Raw genomic sequence first — 16516 nt, forward strand, 5'->3', positions numbered from 1 at the left:
AAGAACCAAGAGAAAATAAGCTTCTCTAAATTCACTGATCTTAGACCAAAAGAATGTGTGCTAGGAGGTGGTGCTGGAACCCATACTATCTGCATTTGCACAATCCATCAGAACATGAAATTGATGATTGCAGGTTCTCATCTTGCTAAACTGACTGAAAGATAAAGTTATCATTTGGCAGATTACCACCAATGCACACTTGCTGCTACATGCAATATAGAATCAACAAATTGCTATTTGGGTGACTACTCAACTTGCAACAAACTGATGGATGGCTTAGTTTTATATATGGAAGAAAGTTTTCACAAAAATTTAGTTGATGATTTTGTATGCAAACAGTGATTATCAGCTAACAGAACCATTCTACAAACTCTATCACAATCTAAAGAGGAATTCATTGAATCTTTCCATGCAGGCCTTCAAACATTGAAGAAGCACAATTTCATTGTCAAAACACAATCAAGATTTTGTTCTGATAGAAAAGGTTCTTTGAAGATTGGTGAGGTCTTAGCAATCCCAGATTTTTCTGAGAATGAATCATTTATTTTGCAAGATTTGGCTGCAGGATTCCACTGGAATAATGATTAAGCTACATTGCATCCATTCATTTACTGCTATAGAAAAAGAATTGATCTTGGGTGTATTCATTTTGTAATAATATCTGATTGTCTCAAGCATAGCACAGTATCTGTCCATTTATTTCAAAAAAAGTTTATAGAAAAATTGAAAGAAATTCTTGATTTTGATGTCAAAAAATATTATTCTGATGGAGCTGTTTCACACTATAAAAATTTTAAAAACTTTATAAATTTGTGCAACCATAAATCTGATTTTGATTTTGGTATTGATGCAGAGTGGCACTTTTTTGCTACTTCTCATGGGAAAAGATCATGTGATGGGTTAGATGATACTGTTAAAAGGTTAGCAGCAACCATATAATAAAATCATGACGCCAAGACAGCTGTATTTTTATGGAATAAAAAATATTTCTGGAATACATTTCTTATATTCCTCAACTGCAGAATGGACAAAGGAAGCAAACATCTTAGATAAATTTAGCAATTCCTTCATGATTATAGGAACAGAAATTACATACTTTCATTCCTGTCTCTCAGAGAGAAGTGGAAGTAAAAAACAGTGTCAAGACAAAATAAAGGAAGGATAGTTCTAATCACAAAACTAAAAAAATGTGGAGTTTGAAGACATTGGATTTGTGACATCACTTTATGAGAGGAATTGGTGGTTAGGATGTGTACTTGAAAAATATCCAGTTAATCAAGAGGTGAAATTGACATTTTTATAACCCAATGAATCCTCTCCATTTTTCCATTATCCATCACATCTAATTCTATCAATTTTGAAATAGTCTGATTTTCTTAGTTCAGTTGATCCAATAACTGAAAACGGAAGATTGTATAAACTTAAAAAAAATGAGATGAAAAATGCATAAAATATTTTAGAAAGAAAGATTTTAAAAGAAAAATCTAAATAAATACTTTAAAGTTCGTTATTATACAAAAATGTTCAGTAAAACAGATTTTTCATTTTCCATTTTGAAATGTGTCCCAATGAAAACAGTGATTTCTTGTGGATATCACTATCATGTCACATATCCAAGAAACTGTTTACCATTGGCATCAAATGTTGTTTATTCTTTTGATTCTATAACCTGATTAAATCTCCACACACTTTTTATAATTCTTTATTACATCACTTTTTCTGCATCAAAATCTGTGTTGTGTAAGAAAAAGTATGAAAGTCATTCTAAAACAGTTTGATTTTTATAGAAAAATATTATTTTGACTTCACAACCAGAATTTACATAAAAACTCAACATGCCAACAGTTTTTAGAAAATTCATTTTGAAACTTTTTCATCTGAAAAAAAAAATACCCATAAACAACAGAAATTGCGGTTTTTTTTTTTTTGTAGATTTAGAATATCAATCATCGAGAAAAATTTGTTCAACATTGAGATCACATTTTGTGTTAAATTTAATTAACCCTTAACACCGTTCGAAATTTTTTTTATTATATCACTTTTTCCATAAAATCTGTGTTGCATTAAAAAAAAAAATGAAGAAAGTTCAGTTTCATCAACAGAAATTTTTTTGTTGATTTTCTGACCATAGTCTTTATGTAAATACTAGCAGGAGGCACCTGGTTTTGCCCGGTCCTAAAATATGCTTAAATTTGATATTTCAATTTGTCCAGATTTTGTATATATTATAGAGTTGTGATTTCAAAAGGAAAAAACGTGTATTTAGATGCCATCAGCTAGAATCGAAACCGAAAGTAAAACTGTAGCATTCAAAGCTGGTGACGTTACCACTGTACCAATGTGACAGACACATGAACTGATTAAAAATAAATTAAGATGAATCTACAAAATATATAACACTTTTTTATCACTTTTTCCATAACAAAATCTGTGTTGCATTAAAAAAAAAAAATGAAGAAAGTTCAGTTTCATCAACAGAAATTTTTTTGTTGATTTTCTGACCATAGTCTTTATGTAAATACTAGCAGGAGGCACCTGGTTTTGCCCGGTCCTAAAATATGCTTAAATTTGATATTTCAATTTGTCCAGATTTTGTATATATTATAGAGTTGTGATTTCAAAAGGAAAAAACGTGTATTTAGATGCCATCAGCTAGAATCGAAACCGAAAGTAAAACTGTAGCATTCAAAGCTGGTGACGTTACCACTGTACCAATGTGACAGACACATGAACTGATTAAAAATAAATTAAGATGAATCTACAAAATATATAACACTTTTTTATCACTTTTTCCATAACAAAATCTGTGTTGCATTAAAAAAAAAAAATGAAGAAAGTTCAGTTTCATCAACAGAAATTTTTTTGTTGATTTTCTGACCATAGTCTTTATGTAAATACTAGCAGGAGGCACCTGGTTTTGCCCGGTCCTAAAATATGCTTAAATTTGATATTTCAATTTGTCCAGATTTTGTATATATTATAGAGTTGTGATTTCAAAAGGAAAAAACGTGTATTTAGATGCCATCAGCTAGAATCGAAACCGAAAGTAAAACTGTAGCATTCAAAGCTGGTGACGTTACCACTGTACCAATGTGACAGACACATGAACTGATTAAAAATAAACTAAGATGAATCTACAAAATATATAACACTTTTTTCAATTTTGACCCATTTTTGACCCTTTAAAAACTATTTTAACTTGCTAAAGATCCATAAAAGAACAGTCCATAAAAAATCCAATCATTTGTGGCCCCTAGCGCTGCTCTGCGACTTTTAGTTTCAGAAGAGATAGTTTGAAAATATAGAGACAGACAGACAGACAAACATATAGCCTTTTATATATTAGATTAATCAGTATTAAAATAGCTTTAAAAAGATATCAAACTTGATCATATTGTGAAATATCAAAATGTTTTTATACTACGTTCCGCCATTTTGAATTTTGCCTACTTCTAGAAAACACTTGTAGCAACGGTTCTAATGGAATTTGAAATCATAAGATAGACAAATCTTTTGTCAAAATTTTCAAAAAATTAAAAAAACGTTTTTTGAGATAATTCAGGTAAAAGGTTAAGGTCAACTTTATAATTTAGCCTTGAAAAATATCCCCAGATAAAATCGTAGATCAATCCAAGTACTTTAGAATGATATATAAATGAACTTTGTAGGCCTATAAATAACAGAGATATCGTCTTTTAAAGTTGGTCACTTTTTCATAAAAATTCATATTTTTGTAAAACGGTCAAGATCATATCTCTGGAATCCCCTGACTTTGAGATGTGTAACAGGTGCCATTCAATTCCTTTCATGGAGATCTATGAGTGTAACAAATTTGAAAAAAAATCCTTGTTGGACAGAGTATTTGCCCCCCCCCCCTTACAAAAAATTAGGTCATTTGACACAGAATGAGCCATATGCAGATAGGCCTATCTTAACAAAACATGGCCACTCGTCACTAAGTTATCACAAAAAATATCTAAGTTGAAAAATCTAAGTGAACTTCAATACTGTTCCAAACTTTTTCTGACGAACAATCGTCTAATGGTCCACATCGAAATCCTTAACTAACATTCTCGTTCTCAAGCGTTTATTTCTTCCATGGCTGCCTGCTTGTTGGAATCTAATGGTCTACAGGATTTGTATCAGCCAATTTGAATTTCCTGAACCGTCTATTAACTTGACTTCTGCTGATTGTTCCATTCATTAAAATGTTTATTTTGGTGGCTGAATGACAACATTGCACTCCAACTTTTTTAAAGCATAATAGGGCAAATGTTCATGATTTTCGATGCACATTCTGAAAAGAAAGGATTAGTATAAGGAAACAAATAAAACAAACCGCCAATTTGCAATTGTTTTTTTGTTAAATAAAGTTTGTTGAAAAGAATCTGAAATAAGTATGCACCATATTGATACTTGATTCGGGTTAGCCTATTGTTTAGTTATTTTCTTTCACTATGTTATTTGCACAAGTACATTTTGTTTCACGTTATAATATTATCAGAAAATAATTATTCCTGCTGAGAAAGGTTCAAATTGTCCACTTCTTTCATTACTTATCAAATATTCTACATTAATCTGTTGGGGTATAGGTGTAGAATATAAAACAGACTTAAATACTCGATGAAAGAACATTTTTGACTAGAACAATATGAAAGAATGTTGAGTGCCTGGAAGAAGTCTGCAGAATGACGATTGTGATCAAAAAGACTATGATAGGATTTTTTTTTTTTTTTACATGGAAGTTATCACTTATCAAGGCCCGAAGGCCACTTAAGGATAAGGATTAATGAGTGCAGAGAAGGTAGAGTGACAACAACATAATGATTGGTAGTGTTGGAAATTGGGTAGAATTTTATTATTTAAATAGAATGGCTCAATAAGAACTTGTTTACATTGGACTTGAAAACGACTATGTTGTGGTCAGCTACAAATCATTTCCATAGTATAATGTTCTAACACAGCAGTTCTAGCTAAGAAACTTCAAAGTATATGCATAATTCTACTTCATTGCTGATTTAGTATTATTAGACTGATCTAATGTTTCAAAGAGCTGGAGAAAGTACAAGCTTATATGTTACTAGCAGAGCTACTCGATATCTCTTGAGGACCCTGATTTCTGTAAATTGTACATTACAGAAAAAATAAAATTACAATCTGCTTAATATAATGTATTTTGGACTATCTAAGTTCATTTTAAGACAAAATCAGATTGACAGTAATCACGTCTTTGTTGAGGATCGAACTCACAAACTCTGTTTTTTAAGTATAATATTGCAATTACTAACTGATTCACGAGGGAAGGGGGGGGGAGTTTAGTTGTGTTTGTTTTACAACATGTCAGCTATCTATGGTTAGGGTTATCTATCGGTTAATGCCAAATAAAGTTGTCAAATAGGATCTAAAATGTAGAGTAACTATTTTCAAAACAAATTTAAAATTTAATTTTTTTTTTTTTTTTAAGAGTCCAACTGTTTTGTTTTTTTTAAGTCTAGGATTTTGGTAGAATTTGTGTTTTAAACAGGTCTTTAAATTTTCGAGTTGCATTTCCTTCAGCATTGTTCCAGATCATGACAGTCTATTATTTGACTGTATAAGGTTATTGTCATGATATTTTCCTTCCAATTAAAGTTACTGATTAATAATTTTAAGTTGTCAAATTAATGATACAAATTGTTTTTTTTTTCTTTTTTTTTTTAATGGTGCTTTTTAAATTATTGATTGGTGTATGGGACAAGAATCCAATTCCAGTTTGTTGGTAAGTTCCTGTACACAGTAATTAAATGGTTTCATGGCGTTCATTTTTCTCTCAGAGTTTTATGTTGTGTATGCAGACGTAGGCAGGATATGATGTCAACTTTGTCGAATATTGATGTGTAGTTTTTCTCTCCTTAGATGTAAAGAACCTTCATTCGCATCAATATATAAACTTTCCACTGGAGACGCGTGAAAAGTTCACAATACAAGTATCAAATATGAGCCTCTTGTTGCACCATAGATGAATTTCAATAATAAAGTTTCGATCTCACAATTGTTTGATTTAGCTTAGATAGGGATTTCTTATCAACTCCCTAATCTGTGTGAGGTAGATTGTCTTGTTGCATTTTTTTTTCAGAGGTATCTTATATGGGGGATAACAAATATTCTTTTTTACAGGGACTTACCACTTATCAAGGCTCCAAAGCCACTCGAGGATAAGGGTTAATGAATGTAAGGCGGTAGTGTAGTAATCGTTAATCATCTAGATTGGGTAAAATTTTGATTATTTAAGGAGGCGGCTCAACAAGAACGTGTTTACATTGGACTTGAAGGCTACCATTTACCTTGAAGGCTACCATATTGTAATCAGTCGGAAAGTAGGCCAGTGGAACAGTATCCACAGATGGGCAGTTCTAGGAAAGAAGCTTTATTCATGGAATCTGCGTTTAGATTTAGGCACAGATAGAGAGTGGAGGAAATTGTTGATAGCAGTTGTAGATAGACGGGTGCTTGTTGTGAAAGTTTTATCAAAGATAATTCCAAGGAACTTATATTCATGTGCTATTTGTATCTCTTTGCCATGTAGTTACAGACATGCATCATTATTTAGTGCAGATTGGAAAACATATTTTGTCTTCACTCCAGAGAATCTGAAACTATCTTTTTGAGTCCATTTGCTGACCTTATTTGATTATGCAAGTGAGATTTTTTTGCTCAAGAGGATGTTTTTTGGGATACCACATCATTCACATGTGTTTTGGGCTCTTTTGTTGGTGAAGAGAAGAAAGAAGTATTTCTGCTACTGATACTAAGAGTGAACGCTTTGGTTTGTTGGTGAAGAGAAGAAAAATAATCCAGCATGAGTGTGTGTTCTTTCAACTCTAAATAATTTACGTGACTGAAATAAGAATTAATTACCCAATTATATTTGGATTCTTTGGACCACTGTTCTCATCTTGAGTCTCATTTTCACAACATTTTGGTCGATGTAACCTTCGACCTTCTTCAAGTGTACCTTTTCAAACTCGGAAATTGGGACAGAATTTCAAATGAACCCTTTTATTTACTTCATGGGGGTAACATACTCATGACTGGATAGAGGTTCTAAGTAATTTGCAATTGTATTTTTCGATCACCCACACTGAGAATTGAACCTTCAACTTTCAGGAGAACATCCCTTTTACAATTGATTTTTCCACATACTCTAACAACTGTGCCATGAGTCCCGAGTTTAGCAAAAAACATTCCCGAGTCCGACAAGATATACCTAAAGAAGTTCGGAGCTTACCTCGACCGAAACATTGTAAGAATAACACTCAAGATGAGAACTGTAGTGCAAAGAATCCAAATAATATGAATAACCAATCGTCATCTCAAAAGTTCAGAAACCAAATATATCTTTCACAACCATAGCAGAATACACCAAGTGGTAACATATTTTGTTTTCCTGAAGTTTCCAGAAACTATCCTGCTATGACGTACATATTTCTCTCAAACCTTTATTGTTTTGAATATTCTGCAGCAGTTTTTTGTCCCTTAATTTTCTTTGGCAGCTCAAGCCTTCAGCTTCGTGGAATGATTCCAAAATTATTTTCCGTTTCTACGACGCTGCCAATCAGTGGCGTCTACTCTTAAATGTTAGCGTCTTCATAATCGTTTCCAACTTGCGTTCTTCATATTTCACCCTCCGCTTCTTTGTCCTTAATTAACGTGACCCGCCATTAACTTATTTTTACCTCTGTTACAAAACGTAACACACTTCGGTTGTTGCTTGTTGCTCATGGCAACATCATTTCAGCTTATTAGTTTCACTGGATGCAACCAACAATATTCATAGGCTTTCTTCTTTCTTTTATGTTTACTTATATATGGGTAAACTACTTACTCAGAAGTAGTTCAACAAGTAGGTGCTCTCTCTTTTTTTATGGCATATCAACACTATTTGGGTCATTTAATGTCGAAACACAATAACGATTCATTGATTACATTAATTTGTCTGTTTTCCCTGCAATTCAGACCGATTTTGGTTATTTAATGCCAAACCAAAATACTACATCATAATGTCTGTTTTAAATGCTAGCATGTTACATAATGAGGTGCGTTATGTACAAGAATTTTTTGAGAAAAGAATAGATTATTTGTATTGCTTTTTCATTTTGATTTTTAAAAAAAATTGTTTTTTTCGACTACTACTCTCATCTTTTTCTTTATTATTGTTACATTTTCACCCCAAACAAGGCGCAGTGCCAGTTTGATGTTGGGGGCTACTATCAGGGACATAAGTTGCAGGGATACTATGTAGGGAGTTGAGCAGCAAGACACTTGAACTTCTGCATGTCAGTACAGATGGGGAAGCAGGAAGTCGGAAGGGAACTCCAAAGCCTAGCAGTTCCGAGGAAGAAACTACTAGAGTAGAAGGCTTTCTTACATCTAGGGATCTCTACTGTATAGGGGTGAGACCTTGCTGCTTGTCGGGTTTGTCGGGAGAAATTATGTTGAGGGGGGGGGTACAAGGGCTTGTAGTTCGTCGGACCATCCCCCATTAAAATACTTATAAAACAGGCAAAAGGATGCAAGATTTCATCAATGGGACAGAGGTTGAAGCTTATATCAGGACTTATCAGATTGACGACTCTCTTTTGAACCCTGTCCAAGAGTGAGAGACCAGCAGCAGATGCACCAGCCCAAATATAACAACAATACTCCATACATGGGCGAATGATGGCCTTGGGAGGTACAGGATACTTTCAGGCGTAAGTAACTTTCTAGCACGGTAGAGAGAGCCCACCTTCTTTTCAGCAGCCTTGGCAATGCTTTCAATGTATTTGTTCCAACTCATGTTCCCTGTGAATGTTAAGCCGAGGAGTTTGAAATAAACACTTTCAGATAATGTATCTTTAGCCATAACTATTGGTGGTTGAGAAGGTCTCTTGTAATTATTAAAGGAAACAAGCTTAGTCTTGGCAGTATGAACGTTTTCATCCAGTTTTGACCCCATTTCACTACAAGATTGGAGGTCTTTTTTTAGGGTTTCCATCATTGCCTTCGATATGTGTTCATTCGTTTTTCTGCCCATACCTGTTATAGAGTGTGGTGTCGTCAGCAAATATACCTATCTCAGAGTCTATGTTAGTCTCATAACATTTTGGCCAATGGAACTTCCGTCCCTCTACAAGTACATCTTATCAAACTTATGTATTTATATAGAATTTGGAACGGAACACATTATTTTATCTACGAGATTAGCTTGCATTCATTTCGCAAAGACCCATGGCGTAATGGATGTAAGTGCTCAATAATACTCAGTTTTAAGTGACAGTATTCTGGAGGTTGAAGGTTTATTCTTCAGTGCAATGTAATACTCAGAATACAATTATAAATTATTTAAGACTTCTACCTAGTCATGGCTGACAGAATGAGAGTAAGCTACTTTGATGTATGAATAAAGTTTTTTGGTCAAAATTCTGTATAGATTCCTGAGTTCAACAAAATAGTTGATCCTTTCTGCTTGGATCAATTTTAAGAATCGGCAATGATGAGATAATACTGTTGAATTTACATTTGATGTCAAAAAGAAACGTGAGTTAATTTGATAATGTTTAATTGAAACCGACTGAATGACATTCAGGTGTGCAACATATTTGATTTTAATACTTTGTCTAATTTCTCATCAGCTAAGAGAAATTGCCTTTTCTAACAGCATTACTGTGTTAAATGATCACAATAGCTTTTTTTTTTTTTTTTTTTTTTTTTTTCATTTTACATCAATGTCCTTGAGAAAATCATGAATCGATTTTTCCTTCCGGAGTTCTATAATAAGAAGACAAAGCTAATTTTTTTCTTTTATTTTGAAACTAGTGGGGGTACCCGGCATTGCCCGGGTGTGTTGCGGTGATGTAGTAAGGTTGGGAATAAAAAGCAGCCCAGTGTGTGTGTGTGGGAAGGGAACAATAGGTAGGAGAGAGGTGTTTAAAAAAAAAAAAAATGGTTGTAGGCTGGAACCCGTAACACAAAGGAGAAAAAAAAAGGTGAGGTTAAGAAAAAAAGTATTAGGAGGTAGGCAGGCTCGAACCCGTAACACAAAGAAGGGAAAGAAGGTAAAAAGAAACGTAAACGCGTTAGACGATGTCGCTATCGCACAAAGCGAACGTTGCGTGCATCGAATTTAAGCATAGTCAATCAAACGTACGATGAATGTTTTGCCACTTTTTTGAACATTTTCGCTTTATATGAAAAAGCCAAACAAACACCCGAGACGATGCTATGGTAGGAATTTTGTTTTAACAATAAAAAAAAAGGAAAGAAATGATGCCCATTTACGAATGCAAGATATTATGATCTGCGAAGTATGTGAAAACTTCTCCCGGAATTTAACCGACATGAGAACCCCCAACCAAAGAGCCTTTCACGGTCATACACAAACTCTTGCGGCCATTTCGCCTTTTATATATTAGGTTATTATTTTCCTTATAAATACTTATAGCCAATGATATGCAAAGAAGGTTGGAGGGCGCACCTGGAGGCATTCAAATAACAAAGGATATCAGATGTTAATTATTAAATTTAAACATTGTAAATAAAGTTTTGAAATTTCACTGCACTGTCACACTGTAAAAATGGTTGTTAGCCATTTATTTTGTGTGTATCTCTCTCTCTCTCTTTCTCTCTCTCTCTCTCTCTCTCTCTCTCTCTCTATATATATATATATATATATATATATATATATATATATATATATAAAGTTTCAAAAAACATTTTATTCATAAACAATTATTTCTGCTAATTTTTGTAAATATTAATGATGGGAATGATGCCAATATTTTTTCCGATTCTGATACAACTACAAATTCTGTTCTTAATCTCCGATTCTGATACAATTACCGATTCTGATTCTTTTAAAATTTCTATATATATAGATTGGGGAGGGGGGGGTCAACTTACCGTAAAAAACAATTTAATGCGTTCATATATTTTCGCAAGCATAAAAATACACTTCTTGGATGATCTATAGATTTTAGTCCCATCATTAATATTGGTGTTTAAAGTCAATAACTATTTATGATTTCATTATTAATGCGTGTCATAAAAATTAAGTTTTGAACAAAAACAAACAAAAAAGTAATTAAAAAATTTGTTTTGTGGCATCCGAAAATAGACGCAAGTTTTTTCTGATTCTGATGCAGATTCCAATACTGCAAAAAGTTTGGATTTTTTTTATTCCTGATTCTGATCAATCGTCTCAGCACTAGTAAATATACACATTTTGGAATACAAAATTTCTCAAACTTCCACAGAAGGGCTTCATCAATGTATAAAAGACCACAGTCTAGCTAAAAAAAACCCCAAAAACCAAGATGCTTCCAATTAATAAAGACATATTTACTTATGTATAGATATGTAAATAATACTGGACACAATGTCATTATTATCAATAGTTGAGGTAATTTTTTTTATTTGTGTTTTAGTTGTAACTTATGTTTTAATTTTTTTTTTTTTTCACAGAGAAGTCACCACTTATCAAGGCCTGGAGGCCACTCAACGATAAGAGTCAATGAGTGTACGGTAGTCAAGGGAACATTATTGTAATAATTGTTAATGGTGGAAATTTACTAAATTGGATTACTTAAGTGGATGGCTCATCAAGAACTTGTTTACGTCGGACTTGAAGATGACCATATTGTAGTCAACTGGAAATCAAGGAAACGGAAGAGAGTTCTACAGGTGTGCAGTTCTAAGAAAGAAGCTTTGTTCATGGAATCTACGTTTAGGTTTATGCACATATAAAGAGTGGGGGAAATTATTGATAGTGGTTTTAGTTAGACGAGCGTTTTTCGTGAATGTTTGGCAAGAGGAAAGAAATAAAGAGTCACGCATAAATATGAAAGCAGAAATGATTAAAATAATTCTTTTGTTGAATAATACCTTTTTTTTTCTTTTTTTTCAATTTCTCTAACAATCTTTTTTGTGTTAAAAAAATGTATGTTCCATATTAAACGTCTTTGATTCTTCGTCAAATCATCTGTTTGATCCATATTCATTTGACACCAATCAAGCGATCTTCCCTAAATTTCCATTTCTTCTTAAGTTTAAGTTTTATACTTTAGACATTTCCTAGAATCAAAATACTGTCATGTACTTTAATAAAAACTGAAATAGAGATTCCAGACAGATGGTTTGTAAGGAGACATAAAATTGGTGCAAAACTATTCTGTTCAGGGAATTAATTTAACTTGTCTTGAAGTGAGTATTCTTTCAATAATACATAATCATTAGTGATTAATAAATAGTTTTAAAACATTATTTATTTTTACATTTTCTAGAATTCAATGGTCTAGTGTGTGATCATTTCAGAATAAATAAATAATATAATCAATAAATGATAAAAAATGATAAAATAAATAAAATCACGCTACAAAATTAGAAAATAATTACATTTAATTAGTACAGTTAAAACCCATAAAATCTAAGGAATAAATTAGATTATGTTAGGGAGACAATTCAGTATACTTTTGAAAGTAAGTAGTTTCCTTTGAATGGAGAAAATAAACAAATATATTGGAAAAAAATGAAGAATTCTCTTATATTAATGTAAATAAATGATTAATTAACCCTAACTAAATGGCAATAATAGAAGTCTGTTTGAACGTAGAAATATACATAATAAAAATATCTATTCATGTAATAAATAAGGTTATAGTTGAGCAAAGTTTTAATCTAACTAAACTTATCGTAGACAAATTCAATAAATTTAATAATTAATTTATTACAAAATAAACCTAAATAGATACATTCTGGATTTGATTGTTATAAATATTGTCTAAGAAAATAAATATAAACTAATTATAAATAATAAATTAATAAAATATCAAATAAGATATTTTATGTTAATTTATAACAATATGACTGCAATATATCAATATGTAGATTTGGCATTGCTGACACTACATTAAAATTCAAAGATGGTGTAACTAATAAAACGAAACACAATTGCAGCTCCTCTTCTGATTTTTAGGTTTTTGTAATCCTAACCATATTCCTTTATTTTCTTTTAAAGTTGATGATTGGTTGGTTGGTTGGTTGTTTTTGTTTTACGGCATATCAACCTTTTTCAGGTTATTTAATGCCGAATCTAGTTATTTTGAGGAACGATTTTTAATGGAGTATATTTTTTTTTAAAGTCAGATTCTATTTAACCCATAGTTGGGACCCTAACAGGTACTACCACTCTGGGTCAGAGTGGACCTGGGGGCAATGGCAATTAAAGGGTTGCTCCACACTCCCCAAGGCCCGCAAGGTGGGGCCTCACCATCGGATATAGTTTTAGGTCATATCCAAGACCGTTACAGTTGATTAGTTTTTATTCTTCTGATAAGTAAGGGTAGAATAAATTTAAAAATTGACATGATAATTATGTGAATGATTCTGTGCTATGAAACAGGTGCTGTTAAGAATTGAATATTTTAGCACGCTGAAAGAAATAAACGATAAGATGGACAACATCTTGGAGTTGAACTATAGACTTCTTTGTCATTTATTTGTATATGGTCTGTAGTTACATCAAGCTTCATAAATTAAGGATTTGTATGAATAAAAGGGGAAATATAATTGATAAGCATATTTTCTTATAAAAAATATATATGTTAATGGTAGCCGATTGGATACGGTCTTTGCTAATCGAGCCAGAGATGGCTCGTGTTGCCGGGTTCGAATCTGTCAACTGGTGTTAATCATGACACCCTGAACTGAAGATTCACGAAAGAATGAATCACTAGTGTCTGTAGGTATTTAATTATTATAGTAAAAAAAATTATGTCAGCCCCTTTAAGAAACTCGTTTCATCGTTGAGCACTTTCAGTTGAATTAAGTCAGTCAATTTAGCTCTTATGCATAGATCATCGTATAACGATTAGATCACTCTGATTGACGCAAAGAACATTTAAAAATAAAATGTTTAAATTCAATGTTATTTCTCGCGGTTAATGGTAACCGATTGGATACGGTCTTTGCTAATCGAGCCAGAGATGGGTCGTGTTGCTCGGTTCGAATCTGCACTAAAGATTCCCAAAAGGATGAAACAATAGTGTCTTTAGGTATTGAATTATTATAGTAAAAAAATAATTATATATATATATATACATATATATATATTTAGCGCTAATGAGTGACCTCACTGGTATAAGAATAATAAAACATATATGCAAAACCTTGTATATAAAAATATCAGTGAAGGCCAAAAAAAATTGTACGCTTGTATACTTAATAAAATCGAACTGAGATGAGCACAAAAATGGGTTGGTTCCTAGTGAAGAGGTATATTATAAACGTATTTATAGCTCTACTATTGAACTATCGGGCTATTTAAATGAACTTTGTGCTGTTAATATTTATATTTCAATACAAAATTGGAAAAATTTTATTTCAATAGTGTGTGTATATATATATATATATATATATATATATAGGAATTATTTTTTAGTATGCATATATATATATATATATATATATATATATATATATATAAGAGAGAGAGGCAGATCAGATGGAGGTGCGGCAGAATAGGTACATGCATTAATTTCTTGAGTGATTCTTCATATATTACTATTAGCACTAATTTACCAAACTTTTCCAAGATGGTTTCATGCTGCACTAAAATAGATGAAGACATTTTTGGTTTTAGAAGAAAAGAAAAATATTTTGTTCCAAACAAAATGACAGTCGTCAATCAGAGAAGCTTTGAATTGTAAGATGAATGTTTTCCGTTGGGTAGTCGATCCACACAAGTGTTGGACTGTAAAAGTCTGCAGATGGAGAGCAAATTCCTTCTCGTGTTGGATACAAAAAAAAAAAAGAATCATGTGAGCGAATGCTGAAAGATTTTTATGGAGCAATTTTGGTTTCTGATTGGTTGCTAGCAGAATGTGGCTCTATTTGATTGGTCATTTGCTGTCGCCAGTGTCTATGAGTAGAACCTTCCAACTTTCTATAATCATACCCTTCATTATATCAAAAATATTGCAACATATAAAATAACTGGAGATATTGCATCTCTATAATATCTGAATGTTTGTCCAAAGTGAATGTAAACCTGGATATAGTAAGCATAATCAGGGGAACACAAACACCAATAGTTGCTTTTCATCTGTTACAACAAAACCTACGATGGTACATCTTTTGCAGGTGATTGCAGAGACTGTGTTAGGCATTCAAGTGTAAAACCCCTTTACAGGTAGATTTACATTCGTGTTAATGATGCTGTATGCCAAAATTAAGTTTCTTTTGTATCTTTGGTTGCTCAAGTGAAGATGCAATCTTTGAAGCTGTTTTTTGTGCACAAGCATAGAAAATCCAACTCTTGAGCATGCTCTAGGTGTGCAATATAGTGTGAAGATAGGGATCTGTTATTCGGATGAATAGGGATCGTACTAGTAAAAGAGTAATATATTTTTGCAATGTTTGACCGACAGTGGTTATTAAAGAGTAGCTTAACAGACCCTAATAAATGTGGATTTTTTGTTATTAAACCAGAACATAGTAATAAGTATTTACATGTTAATAGTAGGTGTTTGGTAGAACACCAATCCTGGTTCCTCCCCCATGGAAACACATTCACAGCAAAAACTCGCCTAGCTTATTAGGTCAGATTGCTGAAACCATCTTTCACTTGGTGCTTGTATCACTAAATGAAAGATTATTATGGAATATTGAGATAACCTGCCCCACTAATACAACCACAACAAAGAAATTTCCTTTATCTTTCTTTGTACTGAAAACCAAACAGAACTTCCATGAAAAAAGTTTCTTTCATAGAACATCCCATCTGCAGATCAAAATACTTGCTGAACCATCCTCTTGGATAATTAGTTGTTCTTAAGTAACCCCGTTTCACCCCCCCCCCTCACTGATTCCAATCCTCTCATAATATTTGTCATCATCTAACTGACAATCTCATTAATCTTTATCCTCAAGTGACCTCTTGGCCTTGATAAATAGTAGTACGTTAGTATAAAAAATAAAATATGAAATAGTAATACCCGTGGTCTAAATGCCGGTAGACTGACCTCTTCAGACTAATAGCATAAATGTTTATGTACATTCTGGAATAGTCCATTGTAAGAAGGGTGTTAGTCTCTCTACCACACCTCCCCTTTCTTCTGGAAATTAATATCTTATCCTTTTAGGTTCAGAAATTCTATGTGCATACTTTTCCTTTTACCGGTATGTCTTGGGACTACATTTTCAGGTGTTGTAGCTGGAATGTTGAAAATATCATTAAAATCCATTCAACCGTAATTCTTTTGGTACAGTCACAGCTTCAATAAAGCTGGGTTTCAATTTGATTTATGTCTTTTTTGCCTGTAATTTCCACTATGCACAATATACATTAATATTCCAACTCTTTTGATAACAATGTTGTCTTCTCTGAATTCTCCTTCTCTGCTGAACATCCGTAGGAAAACTTTATCTCCAATGTTAAACATTTTAGCATTATTTTGACTTTTTTGTTTTTATCTTGCCTTTTTTTTTTTTTTTTTGCATT

At 32.5% G+C, this 16516-nt stretch overlaps 1 protein-coding gene across 1 annotated transcript in view; it reads left to right on the forward strand.

Moving 5' to 3' along the window:
• The window catches only part of LOC145239828 (Golgi-associated PDZ and coiled-coil motif-containing protein-like), a 455294-nt gene extending 443415 nt beyond the window's left edge, over window positions 1–11879 (forward strand). The window contains exon 2 of the mRNA XM_080103363.1: window positions 11482–11879. Within this exon, the coding sequence (XP_079959489.1) occupies window positions 11482–11565 (84 nt within the window). The 3' untranslated portion in view covers window positions 11566–11879. The remainder of the gene's footprint in view (window positions 1–11481) is intronic.
• The last annotated feature ends 4637 nt before the right edge of the window (window positions 11880–16516 follow it).

Source organism: Euprymna scolopes, chromosome 19 (genome assembly GCF_053919585.1).
Source record: "Euprymna scolopes isolate OS-2025 chromosome 19, ASM5391958v1, whole genome shotgun sequence".
Taxonomy (NCBI): domain Eukaryota; kingdom Metazoa; phylum Mollusca; class Cephalopoda; order Sepiida; family Sepiolidae; genus Euprymna; species Euprymna scolopes.